Source organism: Phycodurus eques, chromosome 21 (genome assembly GCF_024500275.1).
Source record: "Phycodurus eques isolate BA_2022a chromosome 21, UOR_Pequ_1.1, whole genome shotgun sequence".
Classification (NCBI taxonomy): domain Eukaryota; kingdom Metazoa; phylum Chordata; class Actinopteri; order Syngnathiformes; family Syngnathidae; genus Phycodurus; species Phycodurus eques.
The window spans coordinates 6,069,026-6,087,569 of NC_084545.1; the positions used below are offsets into that span (position 1 = coordinate 6,069,026).

At 41.3% G+C, this 18,544-nt stretch overlaps 1 protein-coding gene across 1 annotated transcript in view; it reads right to left on the minus strand.

The window, feature by feature from the left end:
- ptprn2 (protein tyrosine phosphatase receptor type N2) overlaps nucleotides 1–18,449 on the minus strand; it is a 120,079-nt gene extending 101,630 nt beyond the window's left edge. The window contains 5 exon segments of the mRNA XM_061666543.1: nucleotides 364–742; nucleotides 974–1,218; nucleotides 6,819–6,932; nucleotides 11,247–11,297; nucleotides 17,829–18,449. Coding sequence (XP_061522527.1) covers nucleotides 364–742; nucleotides 974–1,218; nucleotides 6,819–6,932; nucleotides 11,247–11,297; nucleotides 17,829–18,288 — 1,249 coding nt within the window. The 5' untranslated portion in view covers nucleotides 18,289–18,449.
- Nucleotides 18,450–18,544: the final 95 nt, after the last annotated feature.

Genomic DNA, 18,544 nt, shown 5'->3' on the forward strand with positions numbered 1-18,544 from the left:
GACAGAAGACAAGAAATTATATACCCAATTTTTAGCAGGAGCATTGTTAGCATGCTGATGTTATCCCTTAGTATTACCCTATATTACTAGCGTACTGATGAACATTAGCAATATTTTAACTGAACTACTCCATTGCTATTCAAAACAGCAGCAAGGAAAGAGCAAGTAAACAGATTCAGTCTTACCACATGTTGTAAAATAAGTTCCCTGCGCCGCATTAAAGCCGATCTTAACATTATGCTATGTTACGTCATTCGAGTAAACTTACTAAAGACAAAAAAATAATTTTGCATCAATATTCCAGTTGCCTCCCACATCTGCAGTTAAGTAAACAAAGCTCCCCGATATAAAACAGGATGTTACCCTTCATGACATTAGGGGGCTTCTTGGCGGTCAGTTGGTCGGACCCACTCCTGAACAAAAGTCCATCCAGGTTGATTTTCGGGGCTTTGGATCCAAAATCCACCCGGACCTCATCTGGAGGCGGACGTATGTAGCCGAGGTAGCGGAGCTTCCCTTTGGACTCTGACGGTGCACCTCCCCCAACGAGCTGATCCAAGTGGTTGGAGAGGGGCTTGTAGGGCGCGTTAAGCTTGGGGTGCCTGCCCTCGCCACTCTGAGAGAAAACCTTGGTGACGGGGAGTCGGTCCGCTCCGTTCTGGAGGCTGTAGACACTGGTCTCCTTCCAGCCCGACTTTGGCGGACTACGATCCGGAGGACCATCGTAGGCGATACCTTCATTCTACAATCACGACATAACAATAGTCACTGTCTGATGAGAGTCAGTACACATACAATAATGCTCACTTTTGATTGGCACTTGTTGCATCAACAGAATTGCTCAAATGTATTTTTTTTCTGGTCATATTTTGCTAGGCAGAATGTATTGGGCAATATAGAATTGTTCAGCATTTTTTTTTTTACTGTCACTCCTCTGTATTTAATGTAAAACACATATTTAAAAGCTTCTGACCTGCGTGCTGGCTGCCTGTGGTTGGACTCCAGGCTGGAGCTGTGGCAGGAAGTGCAGACCTTTCAGGAAGCGTTGAAGGTTCTTGCTCAGCTCCGCCTGCCCAGGCCTCGCATTGCTGCCCACTGTCCTGCCGTAGGACCTGAAGGGCGTCTCCACTGCCTCCTGGTGGCCGAGGGGTCCGCTCCTCAGCTTGGAGAGCTCTCGGGAGATCACCTGCTGGGTGATGTCATCCTGCCACGTCAGACCTGAGGGAGGTTAATAGCACCGACATTGTGTTTATGATAAAACTCAAATAAATACATAGATATAACTACTGACATTTTAAAGACACTGCCACCTCGTGTAGTTTTAAAGGTATTGCTAACATTAAACAACATTCCAGTTTTTTACAGCTAATCCTGCAAACAATGTGATGGACATTAAGTACATCGACACAGTTTTATGAGAGCCAATGTCCAAAACGCAGTCTCATAATGCTGAGTTTTGATTGACACTATCCTCCAAGAAGCTAATACATGGATCAATGTCTTCGGTCCGCAGTGTAGTTCGCATGAGAGGGGCCTCTCATTGTGATGCATTGCAGTAGGCCATCGGCAGATATGTACACACACGCACACTGTAGCCAGACAACAAGCTCAGGGAGAGTGTCACAGTGCCAACATCTCTACTAATTGCCAACACATAGCTGGAATAGACAACTCCAGAGAGGCAGAGGGGGCACAGTGCCAGGATGCCAGGACCAGATGGAGCTACCCAAGCGAGGGGAAAAACACCATAGCCCAAACATGGCCAACATTCTCAATGAGCCAAAAGGTTGGTGAGTGTGGAAATACCAGAGATCATCACTGATGATGCTTCTTTGTCACATGAGAAGTCCAGTGGTTCTACGGATTTTAAGCTGTATCATTAAATGTGTTTGATAATAATATAAGAGTTTATTTATTAATTGTCATACAAGTGGAGTATAGGTAGAATTACAGGCAGAATTCAATGGCTCAGACATTTTTTGCCAGGTGACTTGTTGCTAGGCCAATTTCATTCTTCTTTTTTACTCAAATCACTTTTTGCTCGGCAGGATTTAAAAGGCAACATCAACAGAATTGCTCAAAGGCAGGAGTGGGGGGGGGGGGGGGGGGGCTGGTCACTTAACAGAATTCACCGGGCCACATACATCCATTGATAATGCTTCTACGCCCACATGCAGTGCAAATCAAAGTGTTTATATAAAACTGCTCGATACTGTCTTATTTTAATGTTATTACTTTATTATTACAATTTTATCAAATCGTTTTTGGGTTTTTTTTCCCAAAGCGAATGTTACTCACCGAGCCAACTGTTCAAAAGGGGGCACTAGTGTGCCGGCCCACTCAAACGTCTACAAATATATAAAAACTAAAATGGATTCTGGTCTGAAATTCAAATAAAGCCAGCTATGCAGATTATTATTATTAATATTACTTTTGCATTGTACTGTTACCACCTCAATCACAACGGACTACTGCTTTCAAGTGTAGCTAATTCAGAGATACGTACGCACAAACACACAGGTTTGTCAACGCTGATGACACAAATATGCCGGTCACATGGCCACGATGTCATCAATGGTTTGAATCAGTAACATGACTGACGTGTGCGTTTGATGTCTATGATGCCTGTCTTCGCTTCGACAGAAACAGTGAGATTGCGAGTTAGTTAGAGAGCTACAGTCCGCTTGCATCGCGACCAAGTGGGGCAGTGACCAACCAGATGGAGTTGGGGTCAAAAAATGTTTGCATAGCAAATTAGGCTTTTAAATGTTGGCGCAGATCCAGATAAAAGGGTGGACTCTGGTATTGATTGATTTCCCGCTGTTACTGTCCGGTTGCATCGGTGGTCAGCCACCGATGCAACCGCCACTGAGGAGCCCGATGCAAATATGGGATGAATGTCTCTCCCTCCGTCCATCCGTTCTGTCCCCGGCAAATGCCTCAGTTAAGCAACACCTCGTTATCAAACTAAGGTACTCGTCTCGGTCTTTTTTGCCTGTGTGGGCCTTCCAAGCATGCCGAGCTTATTAGACGCGCCGCTCTCAAAATATTCCCTGTGGTCTCATCTGGTAGGTTTTGAAAATGCCGATATTAATTAGCTTGTATGATTTTTAAGGGCGTTAAAAGAAGCGAGCGTGAAAACATTCATAGTATGCACAAGCAACAATGAAAGTCGACATGTCAAGTAAAAAGTGTAAAAATCTACCTTAACTTCTATACATCGAATGCATTTAACAAGACAACCATGGCAAAAAAAGAGATCAAATCTTAAGAGGCCTGCTTTTTGTTAGTACTTTTCAATTTCTTTTCCCCCCCACAAAATTCAACATTAATTAAAGCTACGAGTAGCGATGAAAGGGCTCTCAAACCCACTTTTTCATGGCGAATCCTACAAACGATCAAAATGCGATGCTGTACTAGATGGTGTAGTAATGATGATAATAAAAAGCAGTATATATATATATATATATATATATATATATATACACACACACATACACACATATATATATATATAAACACATATATAATTTTTTTTTTTTTTTACAAAAGCTCCACTTGGCTTAAAAGCATCATTATTGTCTTTGTCAGGCAAAGGCCAAACTAATATGCATCACAACCTCCCCACTTCAGTCATTTCATATTGTAGTCACGGCGAAAACCTTGACAAGGAGCAAACAAACAAATGCACAAAACAACAAAGAAGGAAATCATATTGCTCACACTAAAAGCAGGTTACTTTAAAATGACCCCGACGCCTACACTCACACTCACGCCGAATGAATGCTAACATTAAAGCTTGCTCGAGCTTTCCCTCCCCTTAATGCATCGTATGACATGTACTCTATGTTCATGGTCACGGGCTTGCCTTGACTATTTGTGTCAATGTTTTTCAGATGCAGAAAACGTTATTTGTGCTACTTTACTGGACCGGAGATAACAAGAACTATATAATGCATTTCCCTTTGATGATGTTAAGTTTTCATATGACATGTTGTTGCTACTTATACTGGTTTTGCACAGTTTTACAGCAACATTTTTAGATACAAAAATCAACCACAGAACGCAGTCCTGTTTGATATGGGAGAAAGAATCTACTGAACTAACAGAGCATCCATCCATCCATCCATTTTCTGAGCCGCTTCTCCTCACTTGGGTCGCGGGCATGCTGGAGCCTATCCCAGCTGTCATCGGACACCCTGAACTGGTTGCCAGCCAATCACAGGGCACATACAAACAAACAACATTCGCACTCACATTCACACCTACGGGCAATTTAGAGACCCCAATTTATGCAGGTTTTTGGGGATGTGGGAGGAAACCGGAGTGCCCGGAGAAAACCCACGCAGGCACGGGGAGAACATGCAAACTCCACACAGGCAAGGCCGGGAATTGATTTTCATTTTCTTTCCCCACTTGCCTTGTCGCAACCCCCTAAGATAATAACTGCTCCTACACTGAGTTTCTCCACCTGTGACACGATAGTTAGGCTTGGTGAAGATCCAGAGCCAATTTCAAGCAAGGAGGCGGCAGTTCAGTCATCAGACTATAGTGGACTCCCGCTATTTGCAGGGGATAGGAACCGGGCCGGACCGCAAATAGCGAAAATCCGCAGATAATTAACGGCCATTAGAATTGCAATGGAATTTTATTTTTATTTTTTTTTAAACCCCAAGAATACTTGAATAAGCGGAGATAACCACCATTAAGTGTTTTAGTGGGTGCCCCCTCCCCCCCAAAAAAGAAAAAACAAAATGAACAAAAAAAGAAAAAAAAATTGGAAAACTTGGGGGAAGAATTGGGGGGGGGGGGGGGGATAAAGATTGAAAAAAAATACGTGGATAGGTGAAATCTGCGGGTGCCGAACCGTGAGTATCCAGGGGTGCACTGGACAGTGAAAAACTTCAGGGGCACGATCATGCAAAAAAAAAAACCACCCACACTCCCCACCGGTGCGACGCCTCTGCTAGCATGTCAAAGCCAAAAGGTAAGCAGCGCTGCATTGAGATTTGTTGGATGCACAAATTAGTGTTTGCTTACTAGGATAGCTTCTGATAAGCAGCACGAAAAGTGTATTGTGAGTTTGACCACTGGGGTATTTTGATGCCTCTTTTCCCCTATTTTTGTACAAGGCTCAATTCCTTTTGATGTGACTGACATGCCATTTTGGAGATAAGGGGAATTGTAAATTGATTCCACGGACGTTCCTCTTCATTTTCATAACCCCTCTCGATTTTCTTCAATTTAACTCCCAGAACACAATGCTCTCGACAAAGCCTCCCAATGGGACCGCTGGATGATGCTTCGCCGATAAAAAAGTAAAGCGCAGCGGTGCATTGTGGGGGAGATAAAACTCAAAACGTTGACATCACTGCTTCAAGGTCGGAGTTTAAACGGAGGGCTCTACACGTTTCATTCATTTCAAGTCAGCCCTCCCTTTTTCTCTTTTTTAACACCCCCCCCCCCCCCTCATCCCAGCTGACTGCTGACTGTTAATGGTTCACGCCTGTTACAAGATATTAAGCTCAGAGTGGCCTGCAAAAGCCAATTATGTTTGCACTGGGTGGGTGGTTGGGTCGGTCAGGTGGGTGGGTGCTTAAGCCTCATGTTTATGTTCCCGTTTGTGTTGAAGGCATCTACTGCCCCCAGGTGGGTAAGAACGGCAGTTACAATTTGTTCAGCGTAGACTATGTGACTCATCCATCCATCCATCCATCTATCCATCAATTATCAACTGTGGCCTCATAAGCATTGCAAGTTTAAATGGTCGCCAGATAATCACAAAGCACATTACAGCTACATACAAATGAACATTCACACTCACATTCACACCTATGGACAAGTTTGAGTGAACCTAATGTGCTCATTTTGGCAGACTCCACACAGGAAGGCTGGAGGCGATCACAGGAAGGCTGGAGGCGATCTTCTTCTGCACCTATCATCGGGCAGGAGGCGGGGTACACCATGAACTGGTTGACAGCCAATCGCAGGGCACAGACAAACAAACAAACGTTTGCACTCACATTCACACCTAAGGGCAAGTTAGAGTCTTCAATTAACCTACCATGCATGTTTTTTTGGGGATGTGGGAGGAAACCGGAGTGCCTGGAGAAAACCCACGCAGGCACGGGGAGAACATGCAAACTCCACACAGGCGGGGCCACGGATTGAACCCCACTCCTCAGAACTGTGAGGCAGACACTCTAACCAGTCGTCCACCGTGCCGCTGTAAAAATATATATATAACAAAATAACGGAAATTGGATCGGAGCAGATGCACATACTGTTAGCATGTTATCATTCCACCTGTCCCAGCAGACTTAGGCACTAGAATTTAATGTTTGATTCAGAGTAAGAATTTCTCATCGACTTTTTTTAAATGTTCATAAAAAATGGACATGTAAATATTTAATATTACATATTTATTAATATTAAATATTAAAATTAGTATGCGCTTTCTCTATTCAGGTGGCCATCTTGCTACATGTTTTTATACCAACGGTTACCATGTTAGCATTTTAGCAAATTTGTTTTGAAATAGTGCCTGACTACAAGCCTAAGCGTCTGAAAAAAAATAATAATAATAATCTATCTACCTTGGCGCTTTCTGTACTCAGGTGGTCAGCTTGCTATATGTTAGAAAATCAACTGTTAACATTTTAGCAACTTCATTAGTAATGGTATCTGACTACAGGGAAAAATAAAGTTATCAATCTACCTTAGTGCTTTCTCTACTTAGGCTATATCTCGGTATATGTTAGCATAGCAACTTTTTGCGTGTTAGCATTTGATCAATGCAATTAAAAGTGCGCGTCTACCTCTGTGAGCCAGTTTCTGCAAGAGCGTCCTGAGGCGCAGCAAGCCGGAGGAAGACACGTCGTACGTGTTCAGGTCGGCTCCGGCCACCTCCTGACACCTCCCGAAAACTCCATCTGCAAACCAGAAGAAGAAAACCATGAACAAAATGTGCCGACACCATTTCGAAGCAAGCTGTCTCCACTCTGTGACATTCTACCCCGATAAGCAGCCCCCTGTGGTGATAGCGACGACTTTATCAAGGGGTGTGGGGGTGGGGTTGGGGGAGGTGGGCAGGGGGGGGGGCTTCCGCTAATCTAGCACATCAGCCTGGGTAGATGCAGGTCGCTAGGCAACCTGAGCCGACCTGTCGTACTGGACGACTGGCCGGGACCTCTGGAGAAGGCTGAAATGTAATAAAGATGCATATAATTCCATCCATTTGGCAGAACAGAAATGGCACAAATCCAAGGATAAAACACCGTGATCAATAATATGGCATATTAAGGAATGGCAACAGGCAGCATATCATGCACCGTCTTGACAAAAGGTGTTAGCTGATAAAGTGACAGCATAATATAACAATACTATGTGTGCGAATTCTGGTTCCAATAGATCATTTCATCTTTCTTGTAGTGAGGCACATCAGAAAGCAGCATATCATGTACTATCTTGACGATAAAACATAAGCCCACCCATGAATGTCCAGCATGCCGTGTGATTCAAAGGCAGCCTTTTGTAAATTTGGGGTCTAATGGCTTAATATTTGTCTTTCCAAGCTGAGCGATTCAGAGCAACATGCAGCATATCATGCCCTATCTTAACTAAAAGATGTCAGTCGGTAACATGACACCAGCACAAGCCTTTTTTTTAGTACGCCTAGGCAAAGTTCTAAAAACTTTGGCTAAGCCAGTCAGCCTAACTTTTATCTGCTAGCATCTTATCAGCCAATAAGATGCTAACCACGTTTTGTGCAAATTTGGGGTCCAATGTCTTAGCATATCATGCACTGTCTCGACTAATGATATTGTGCGATTATGACACGCCAACCGAACGATGCCATTTGTCCACAAATCTGTGAAAAATGTAGTTCCAGTAGATTATTTTTATCTTCCTTTTAGCAAGGCTTGGCAGCAAATGTGACATCAAGCCAGCCAGCCTTAATTTTATCTTCATCATCTAATAACAAGAGGCCAGCATATCTGTGGAAATTTGGGATCCAATGTGAGTAAAATATGCAGCATTTTATGCACTATTTGACTAAAGGTACCATCCGATTATGTGATGCTAATGCACCAAGGCTATTTGTTTGCAGAATGTTGGTGCTAGTGGATTATTATTTTTATCTTCCTTTCAGAAAAGCATGGCAGCAAGCAGCATATCACGCACTGCCTTAAAAAGACAATACAACTGCATCGTTCAATATTAACGCTGCTATTTGTCCTCAGATTTGTACACATCCTTCTTCATTTCGGTGCAGCACGGCAGCAAGCAACGTTTCATGCATTGTCTTGACTGTCGAAGTTACTTCCTTTAACCAAGCGTCATTTTTATCGGTGTAAATGATACCAATGTCCTTGGGGGACCGCTTATAGAAGACCACTCAACCCATGCGTGACTACAGAAAGGCATTTTAATTTCCTTTAACTCTCTCTTGTGGCTCTTTGGCTCACTGCTTTTATAAGCTCAAATCCAGCAGATAAGTGTTACATGTTACCTCCCTCAAGTGTGTAGCCCAGACCCCTGACAAACAATTAACCAGCAGTGTTTTATTGATTATGTGGTCACCTCGACCCTGCTTGGGGCCATTAAAGCCCACGCTGTATGTTACATTTGAATGTTTCAGCGGACATTATTATTGATCACAGCTTTGGATCACTTCACCTGCATCATCAGCACTTTTAAGATTGTCAATATAAAGGAAATGCATTATTTTATTAATTAAAAAGAAAAATATATATCCTCATGCTACATGTTAGCATACCATTTTATAAACTCTCTTTTGAATGAGGACACAATAACGGCATGATGTAAAATCTCCATCAATTTGCCTTCACGCATTCTCGATTTAGGTTGCTATCTTGCTATATGTTGGCATATAGACTGTTAGCATGTTAGCATTTTAGCAACTGTCATTAGAAATAGTACTAGACTACAGGGCAAGATTACAAAAAAAGCCTTTTTCCAATCTTTCTTAACACTCACTCTCCTATAGCATTCCGCCTGTCCCATGTCCATTGAGGCACTCAATATTGTAGAATTAATATCATGGGTCTACACAGGTTGTTAGCATTCTAGCTGTTAGCAGCCTAACTGTAAGAATCATTGTAAGAATTTCCATTTTGTGAAGGGATGAACTCAAAGCGACAAGCTAGCGTTATTTTTTTTTTGTATGAACAATAAGTGTCATTACTTCTCAGACATAACAGTCTGATGAGATAAATCGCAACACTTTCATCATTCACACACCCTGATGGCTCATTTTATCTACACTCCACATTGTGGCCTGTCTGGACATATCGATTTGCGCTCCTAATGCACCGGTCCAAACGTCGTCCTAATAAGTCATCAGTTGTCTCCTCCTCGTCTTTTTTTGCATAAACGCATTGCTGTCACCTTCCAAAAGCATTAGCGTTCACACTGTAGATAATGTTAGCAGGCTGCAGTAGTGTGTGGGTGGAGGAGTGTCTGGATTTATGTCTCTTAACTGTTTTGCTACTTGGGAGGGGAAAAAAAAAAAAAAAGAAAGAAAATCCTCTTTTATACCCCTCAATATGATCCAGACATGACAAATAGAGGGACAGTTTTATTCATTATAGGTACTTTATGGTTGTTTAGAATATAATAAAATAATAGCTTTTGGCCATCACGGCACAGGAGGTGTATTGTTTTGCAGCACGAAATAAGTGGATCTATTGAAATAAAATGTAAATAAAAATTGAAAATCTATTCAAAATAATTCAAAAATGTAATTGAATATAATACTATCTTAAAGTATTTCACAAGTTAATCTACAGTGAAATCAAATCAAATATTGAAAAAAAAAATGTAAAAAGTCATGTAAAAATATATATATTATTAATATTATTATTAAAATATTAAATAATTAAATTTACTTTTAAGAAGTTTCTTCATTGTGAGATTATAGAAATGAAATAAAAAATAAATTTCTAAAAACGTATTTATTAGAAACAATTATTTTGAAATCAAGTAATTGTTATACATTATAATGAAATGATATACTGTACTAGAGAATATTTCATGAGTAAATCAATTGCGAAATATTTAATTAAATAATCAAATAAAATATATGAAAATTGAAAATAAAAGTATATTAATTACAAAAACTAAATAGTTAATTCCGTAAAAACATTCGCAAGTGGATCTATTGTGAGATTATATTCAACTAAAATAAAATTAATAATAATGAATGTTCAGCGCACACAATAATGACAATCCCAGAAGGAAATTGTATTTAAAATAGAGCCCCGTTGACATGGAAACCTGCGAAAGATGCAGCACATTAAACATTGAACAGACCTGTTATGTCATCGCCAGTGTGACTTCCTTCCTTACATATATAATAAGAGAAAAAATAATCCAGCGTTATTCCCACGGGGTGACAAAACCTTATTTTTGTTATAGAAACTGGGCTAAGAGTAAAGCAGGTTCGTGCTTGAGGGAGGAAGTGCAGTGCCCCCCCCCACCGGCACTTCCTGCCACTCCTTACCAGCAATGCCAGGTTACCAGGCAACCAAACCACCTCATTATGTCCATATTGTCTGTGACATCATATAAAATAAAACATAAAGCATCCACACCAGTCAGCAGCCTGCAAACTGTATTCATATGTAAATGAAGGCAACCTCAGCTCTTTAGGATTCATATGATATGGCTAAATACATGTAGTTCAGCATTCATTTTAAAGCAATATATACAGCTACATAATTATGCTTATGTATGTATGTATGTAAGTATGTATTAAGGCTGTAACGATTTTGTATGGAAACCGAAAATCGCGGTTTTCAAATACACAAACCTGTGTCGTCTTTGAAATGGCAGAACCGTGACACGCCCTTTCAACTGTGTTCCTCCATTCCACATCGAGCCACATGAGCTCACAGTGCTTCCAAACTTAACAATTAATAATCTGTTTATTCTGAGTTAATTTAATAAAACTTAAGTAGTTCATTTATTCTTTTTTACTTTCTGGGCACAATTTTTTTTATCCTAAATGTCTAGGAATAAATCACTTTTTGCATGATATCTACTTAACAATTAGCTTTAATTATTAATTTTCTTTTAAATTGCTTTATTATTCTCTGTTTTTGGCTTTTGGGTGAAAATCTGCAGATGCCCACATCGCAGCATGAATTAAAACATACAGTATAATGATTTGGGGGAAATACTGTATTAACTAGAAAATTAACAAAACAATAAAGTGGACGTACCGTTGACGCAGAACTCGTAAGCTCGGCAGAGATCGTCTTCAAACAGGCAACCTGGAAGAACAAATACAGCGTAACTGAAGACTCACAAAGTGAAGTAAGGCTAAGCTAATACAGTAACTTTGTGTGTGTGTGTGTGTGTGTGTCAAAAACAAAAATCATTTTTGTTTTAGGGGGAAAAAATGTTAACATAAGATTTGATTAAACAATTACACTTTCAAAGATGTTTTTAATTTATTATTTACTTTTACAATTACCTCACCTCTTGCTTACTTTTTTTACTGCTGAATTTCTGCTTTATTTATTATTTACTTTCCTGGCACAATTATTTTATCTTAAATATTATTGCAATAAATCCTTTTTGCATTACATTTACTTACTTTTTACTTTATTTATTATTTAAAATTTTCAATGAAAAGCATGTATGTCCATTTTTTATTCTGTTACATATTCATATTGCATAAGATCTATTTAAACTACAATTTTGATTTCTGTGTTTAGCACGAGCACGAGGCAAAAGTTAAAAGCTGATGACGGATTTTTTTTAAAGGTTGAGAAGACCGAGTTTTTAACGATAAGAGAATAAAAATTGTTTTAATGAGAAAGTGCACGTGACTTGTTCCACCTTGGAGTTAAAATAATGCCCACTGGGGTTTTTAACATGCAATTTGCATATTGTAGAGCGGCAGGCCTACTTTACCTCCTCATCACTTTTTGCCTTAATTTAACCGAGGAGCACGTCAGCTCTCAATATTAATTATGACCTTGCATTAAATCAAGCATCCGGCCGAGCGTGCGCGCATGTGCGCAGCTGATAAAAGCTCCATCGTCTTCCACGGCAGAGATGATTAAAAATGACGCCATTTAATTAAAATATAATCTATGTTGATGCTGCTGATTACCAATTAATAAATGCAGGTGTAACAACAATTATCCAGTCTATATCTTAATGAAGCATCCAGACTAAAACAATGTTCACATGCTAATTGGTCAACCTGTTACATAAAAGCGTGGAGGCTGTGGAGGTTTTGCAGGAGCTGGCCAAATAACAGTGATTTATTTTAAAAAAATTAACGATAAAGTGAAATTTTGTGCATTTTTATTTATTTCCAGCTGGGGGAAACTAATAAAAGGTAATGTTGTACCATCCTGACTAGAGTAAGTACAAGTACACCTAAATCTTGGGGCCTTCCTACATGCTCCCAGTTTGACGTATAGAGCTACAATAGTTTATTTTTAACCACATGAATAATTTGAGATTTTCGTGGGAGTGCACGCAGCACAATCCGAGAGTGCAGGTGCAACCGAGCCTAACACATTCGACACCGACTGTCTTCCAGAATTCCCATGCAGGTCGCTCTCTGCCAGTTCCTGGCGACACGCCCGTCCACCCGGCAACAGCCAGGCCATGAATTAAACATGGCTGCGTCGCCACGGCAACGGAGCAACCAGAAATAGGCGAGCTCGGCCTTAATTGAACGACGGATTCGTCTCTCGGGTTAGGATTGTTTTAAGTGTGTCTTAAAACTCATAAAAACATTAACGAGTTATTTAGCATGTAGCTTAGCATCGGCATTAGTGAGATGGGAGCTGCTGTAAAGATTGACAGGTAAGATCAGCCAATGATTCCCCACCCATTTATGGCCACTTACGCGTGTACAGTAAGTGTCTACCTGCCTACTGACCCATTTATGTATTTACCTACTTACCTACAGTACACACCCATCAGGCTACCTAACAATTAAATTAACAACCTTCATACGTACATACCCATCTATCTTCCGACCCAGATACCTACCTACCTACCTACTACCCCGCCCATCTATTCATCTCCCACTACATCTACCTACTTAGCAATCTTCACATTTTTATTTTTAACAATTTTTCTACCTAACCATTGAATCGCTACCCTACTTTCACACCTATCAATCGACCTACCTAATCCTCTAGTGATGGGCCCAACAATCTCTCGACCCCACCCATCTATGTGTCTGCATAATTATCCACCAATCTACCAACCTATCTCTTTACGCACCCATCACAAACCTATGTACATACCTACCTACCTGCATTCGACTTCCATACTCATCTATAGCTAGCAACTACCTACCTAGCCATATATCTACCTACGCATCTAGTACATGTCTCTATTTGCTGTACTGGATTCTCTGTACTGGATCATTTTATTAAGGCAGTGTAGTATGGTGGAAGCATAGTAGCTTGATAGCTTCACGGTGGCATTGCGCGGTAGTGCCTGTCCTCAAGCTGTGGATAACGAGTAATTTGATGGCTCTTACTAGCTGCGATTGTGTGTGTATATATATATATATATATATATATATATATAAACTAATAATAATATTTTTTTTTAAAAAGCATGCCACCTTTGGGTTTCCATCTGCCGCCTCAGCTGTGTGCTTCCGAGCTGCAATGAGAACTGGTGTGGGGTATTAATCACCCTGAAAGGAACCAGACACGACGCCGTTCATTATCACGCGTGGATTAGCTCCCAGAATGGACGAGACATGAGACGACCCCTGTTCCGAACTTTCTTTTTTTTTTCTCTCTCTTCGTTAGAACCCGATGACTCACCGGCGGCCCTCCTCTTAATACCCGAGGCTGTTTTCGCACTCCGGGCCCCGTGAGGCGAGATTTTCACTTCGACACAAGCGACAAGAGCGCTCAGCTTTATTTTGCCAACAGCGTCTCCGAGGGAGGCTATGCGCGCTCCAGTGTGATTTAATTCCTCGCTACTTCTTCTTCACACTCCTTCTGTTATCACACCAGCCAGAACAGGAAGCATCACTTTGAAATGTGTGCTACCATCCAAATCTACCCAACCATTTACCTACCTACGTACCTCTATCTACTCATGTGAATACCCTATTATCCATCTAGCTACCATCAATCAACTACCTCCCTACAGTACCTACTCATCTATACATCTACTACCTACCTACATAGTGATCTCTCCATTCACCTACCCATCTATCTACCTTTCTATATGCCTATTTACTTTCCTACGTATGAAACTACGTACCTACATACCCATCTATTTATCTAATATCTTTGATCGATACGCACCGGACAATTTTTTAAATACATATCTAGATAGATGGAGACTTTATGGATTGTGATTTTGACATGTGCCTGATGTTGTCCCCGAGAGGAGGGCTGCCAGAAGGCAACGTCATGACAACCAACATATGTCAGGACAACAAATCAACTGCCACGCGGCGTCCTTCTTTGCGAGGCAACAAAAACCCATACATCAATGTTACGTGACGCCGCATGTCAGCGTCCCCCGCCATGATTCACTGTCACGCTCGACTAAAACGTCACAGTGCAACGACACAGGCGTGTGACGCCCGTCAAACGCTGTACGTCCGTCTATATAGAGCCGCAGCCATACAACAAGTCACATTTGGCCACTGTGAATGAATGCCGTCTCAGCTCAGTCAGGATGTTACAAGCATACACAAACGTATCATGGTTAGCGTCAGTGGATTCTTACACTTGTATGACAGTACATTGAGCAAGAATTTTAAATCAAGGTTTTGTGACGCCGACAGTTTTTTTTTCCATTGGTTCCTATATGATTTTTCTTCTCAGTGGTCAGAAATTGATTGTTTTCTATGTTAGCTTATTGTTATTATGAGTGATATGCAACCATACAGTTAGTTTTAAGTGCATTTAAGTATTTTTTTTTTTTTTCCATCCGTCCATCTATAACTCTAAATGCCCATGAACCCAACCATCTACTCACCTACCTACTTAACTGATTATACATCTGGCTACCCATCTACTAACTAACTACCTTCCCATCTATCAACTACCTACTCAACTTTATACCTAACAATGTACCTACCAATCTAACTCCCTACTGTATATGAACAACGTGTCTACTCGTCGAATTACCCATCTACCCTCTACGTAGCTACACATCTAATATCTAATCATCTACCGACTATCTAATTAAATACCCCTCTATCCACCCATTAATCTAACTAGGATATACACACCCATCTATGAACTACCTACCTATGCATCTATCTACCTACGTACCGACGAATATACCCCTCCTCCTACTCAGCTATATACCTACCCATCTATCTACTAAGCTACCTAATCATCTATCTGACGACAACCTTCCCATCTAATTAAATACCCATCTAGCTATCAAGCTACTGAGTAGACTTATCTAACTACCTACCTGCCAACCTAGTACTCCCCATGTATCCTTCAAGTTACTCTCTATTAACTACCTACGTAGTCATCTATATACCTACCCATCTAACTACCTACCTATGTACAATGGATATACAAAGTCTACAACCCCCCGTTCGAATGTCAGGTTTTTGGGACATACAAATGAGTCCAAGATGAAACATTTCCAAACTTTTTCTAGCATGAATGTGCCCTATAACCTGCAAACTCATTTATTATTTTTTAAAATCTTTTTAATCAAAATCATTTAGCTACACATCTATCAACTACCTATTTGACTCATCTACAGTATCTACCCATCCAATTTATCATCTAACTACCTACCTACCTACTAATTTACCTTCAAGTCTACTAACTACCTACTGTATATACCCACCCATCTATCAACTACAGCTACTAGTCTAAGTGCCATCCAAGGATTTGTTTTGTCCTTTCTCATACAAAACCAAATGAATACAACTGCGTAGAAGGACATTTAGAAAGGCTGTCGCCGTTTCATATTCTAAACCCATTAATATGCTGAACTGAAAAGCATTTCAGGCTGGCCGACAATTTATGTGCAATCGCATGCTAAAGTTTGTCTCCCACGCCGCGCTTCTGACATATGTATGCAAAATGAATGCTTCCAAATATACACCACATGATCAATACGAAGCAGCCTGTATGAATCATCCCTCAACTTCCCGCTGTGGCTCCATAACAAGGAGCGCTTTAACGCCCTAATGTGATGCTTGAATGGGATGCAGTGGATGTTATTAAATATTTAAGCTGATTTATAAATGCCGTGTGTTAAGTACCCATAGTGTATGTTGGTTATGCTCACGCGTCAGTCAGTTTGTATTACTGGCTTGTCACTTGAAGTCAAAATGGACGCCACACTCTTCACGATAAATGACTTTATCCCAGACAATCAGTGAAGGAAGGTGATAATCAGCTACAAAAGACTAAAGCTAAAACATTTTTTTTTAAAACACCTGTTTGAAACATTCCACAGGTGAACAGGCTAATTGTAAACAGGTGAGTGTCACAATAGGGTATAAAAGCATCTCTGAAAGGCTCACTTGTTAACAAGCATGGAAGAGATGAGGTGCACCACTTTGTTAACAACTACATGAGCAAATAGTCCAACAATTTAACAACGTTTCTCAATGTACGATTGCAAGGAATTTAGGGATTTCATCATCGAAGCTCCATAATATCATCAAAAGATTCAGAGAATCGTCAAAAGTCAACAAATGCAAGTTAAAACTCTACCATGCAAGCGGAAGTCATACATCCACAACACCCAGAAACGCCGCTGGCTTCTCTGAGCCCGAGCTGACGCAAAAGTGGAAAAGTGTACTTTGGTCTGCATGTGTCCGGTCCACATTTGAAATTGTTTTTGGAAATCAGGGACGTCTGGTCCTCCGGGCCAAAGAGGAAAAGGACCATCCGGATTGTTATCAGCGCAAAGTTCAAAAGCCAGCATCTGTGGTGGTATGGTGGTGTGGTAGTGCCCATGGTATGGGTAACTTGTCCATCTGTGAAACCAACATTAACGCTGAAAGGTACAAACACATTTTGGAGCAACATATGCTGCCATCCAATCAACATCTTTTCACCTGTCTCTCATTGAAAATCTGTGCAGGCGCATAATGAAGTGCAAAATACGACAAGCGAGACACTGGACTGTTGAGCAACTGAAGTTGTACATCGAGCAAGAATTGGAAACAATTCCATCTTCAAAGCTCAGTTCCCAAACACTTATCGAGTGTATTTAGATGATATAACATAGTGGTAAGCATGCCCCTGTCCTAGCTTTTTTGGGAACATGCTGCAGGCAGTTTATCAGTTTGAACATTAACTGTTTTTTACACAATGTCCCAACTCCATTGGAATTGGCGTGTGTGTGTGTGTGTGTGTGTGCGCGCGCACTGCATAGACATACAGTACATGCAATTTTGAGTCGTTTTTCCACGAGGTAACGAAAATATTAGGCACAGCTCTCAAACGTATTATGCAGTGCAAACCTAGCACAATAACAATACTGTTAAATGAATACCTCAAACGTGATTATTATCATCTTTCGAATGGTAGTTCTATTTATGTTCCTAATAATGTGACCAGTGGGAGGATATCATGACGCTAACTGGGCCTTGTTGTCCATTATGTAACTTTGCTCTCGGGGATGTATGGATTTCACCTTGCAACACAGAACTATTATGAGAACATTGGTTTTTTTCCAGGAAGTAAATATGCATCGTATGAATTCGCAGCACTTTTAATACCAGGTCTTAACTTTTTTTCCCTTTTTTTTTTGCGGTTTAACATTAGGACCCACATCATGACATTTTGGAGTCAAAGAAGAGACGTGCTCACCAAAGCTTCCGTCGGCGCGGGCAGATGTGGAGCAGCAGAGGAAGACGGCCGACGCGAAGACGAGCACGGGACACCACGGAGACTCCATCCCGCCGTTTGGCTCAATCCGTGGCCGCCTTACGAGCGCATGACGGCCGACGCCAGGTGGGAGCAGCGGGGTAGTGGCGGGGGGGAATGTCGCATGGCCGGGGGGAGGGGGTTGGAGGAAGAACCTAAAATGGCTGCAAATTGGGGTTGGGGGGAGAGCGGAGCAGAGCGGAACGCGGCCGTCGCTTTCAGCACCGAGAACAGCGACCGTGGCAGACTGAGGAGCCCCTCCTAGCCGTGACGTCACAGAGTCGTGGCGTGGAAACGTACGAGAAAGAGCGGGCAGGGCCGCGTCAATAGAATGGAGGAAGACTGGGGGGGGGGGCATTTGATTTGACATGGACAAAAGTATTGGGACACGCCTCTTGAACATTCCCACCCACCAATCTCGATGACCAACCCATTTTATTTACCTACTCACCCATCCAGTTATCTACTTCCACAACTAACTACCTACCCACTACATGTAGAGAGCAATCCAGCTCCAAATTTACCTCAAGCTGCCCATCTACCTACCTACCTTGCGATCTAACTCCTTCCTATCTAACCACCAATCCCCTTACCCATATAACCTATGTACCTACCAATTTAGCTATCTGCCTACAATCTATCGAGCAATCATTCTATGT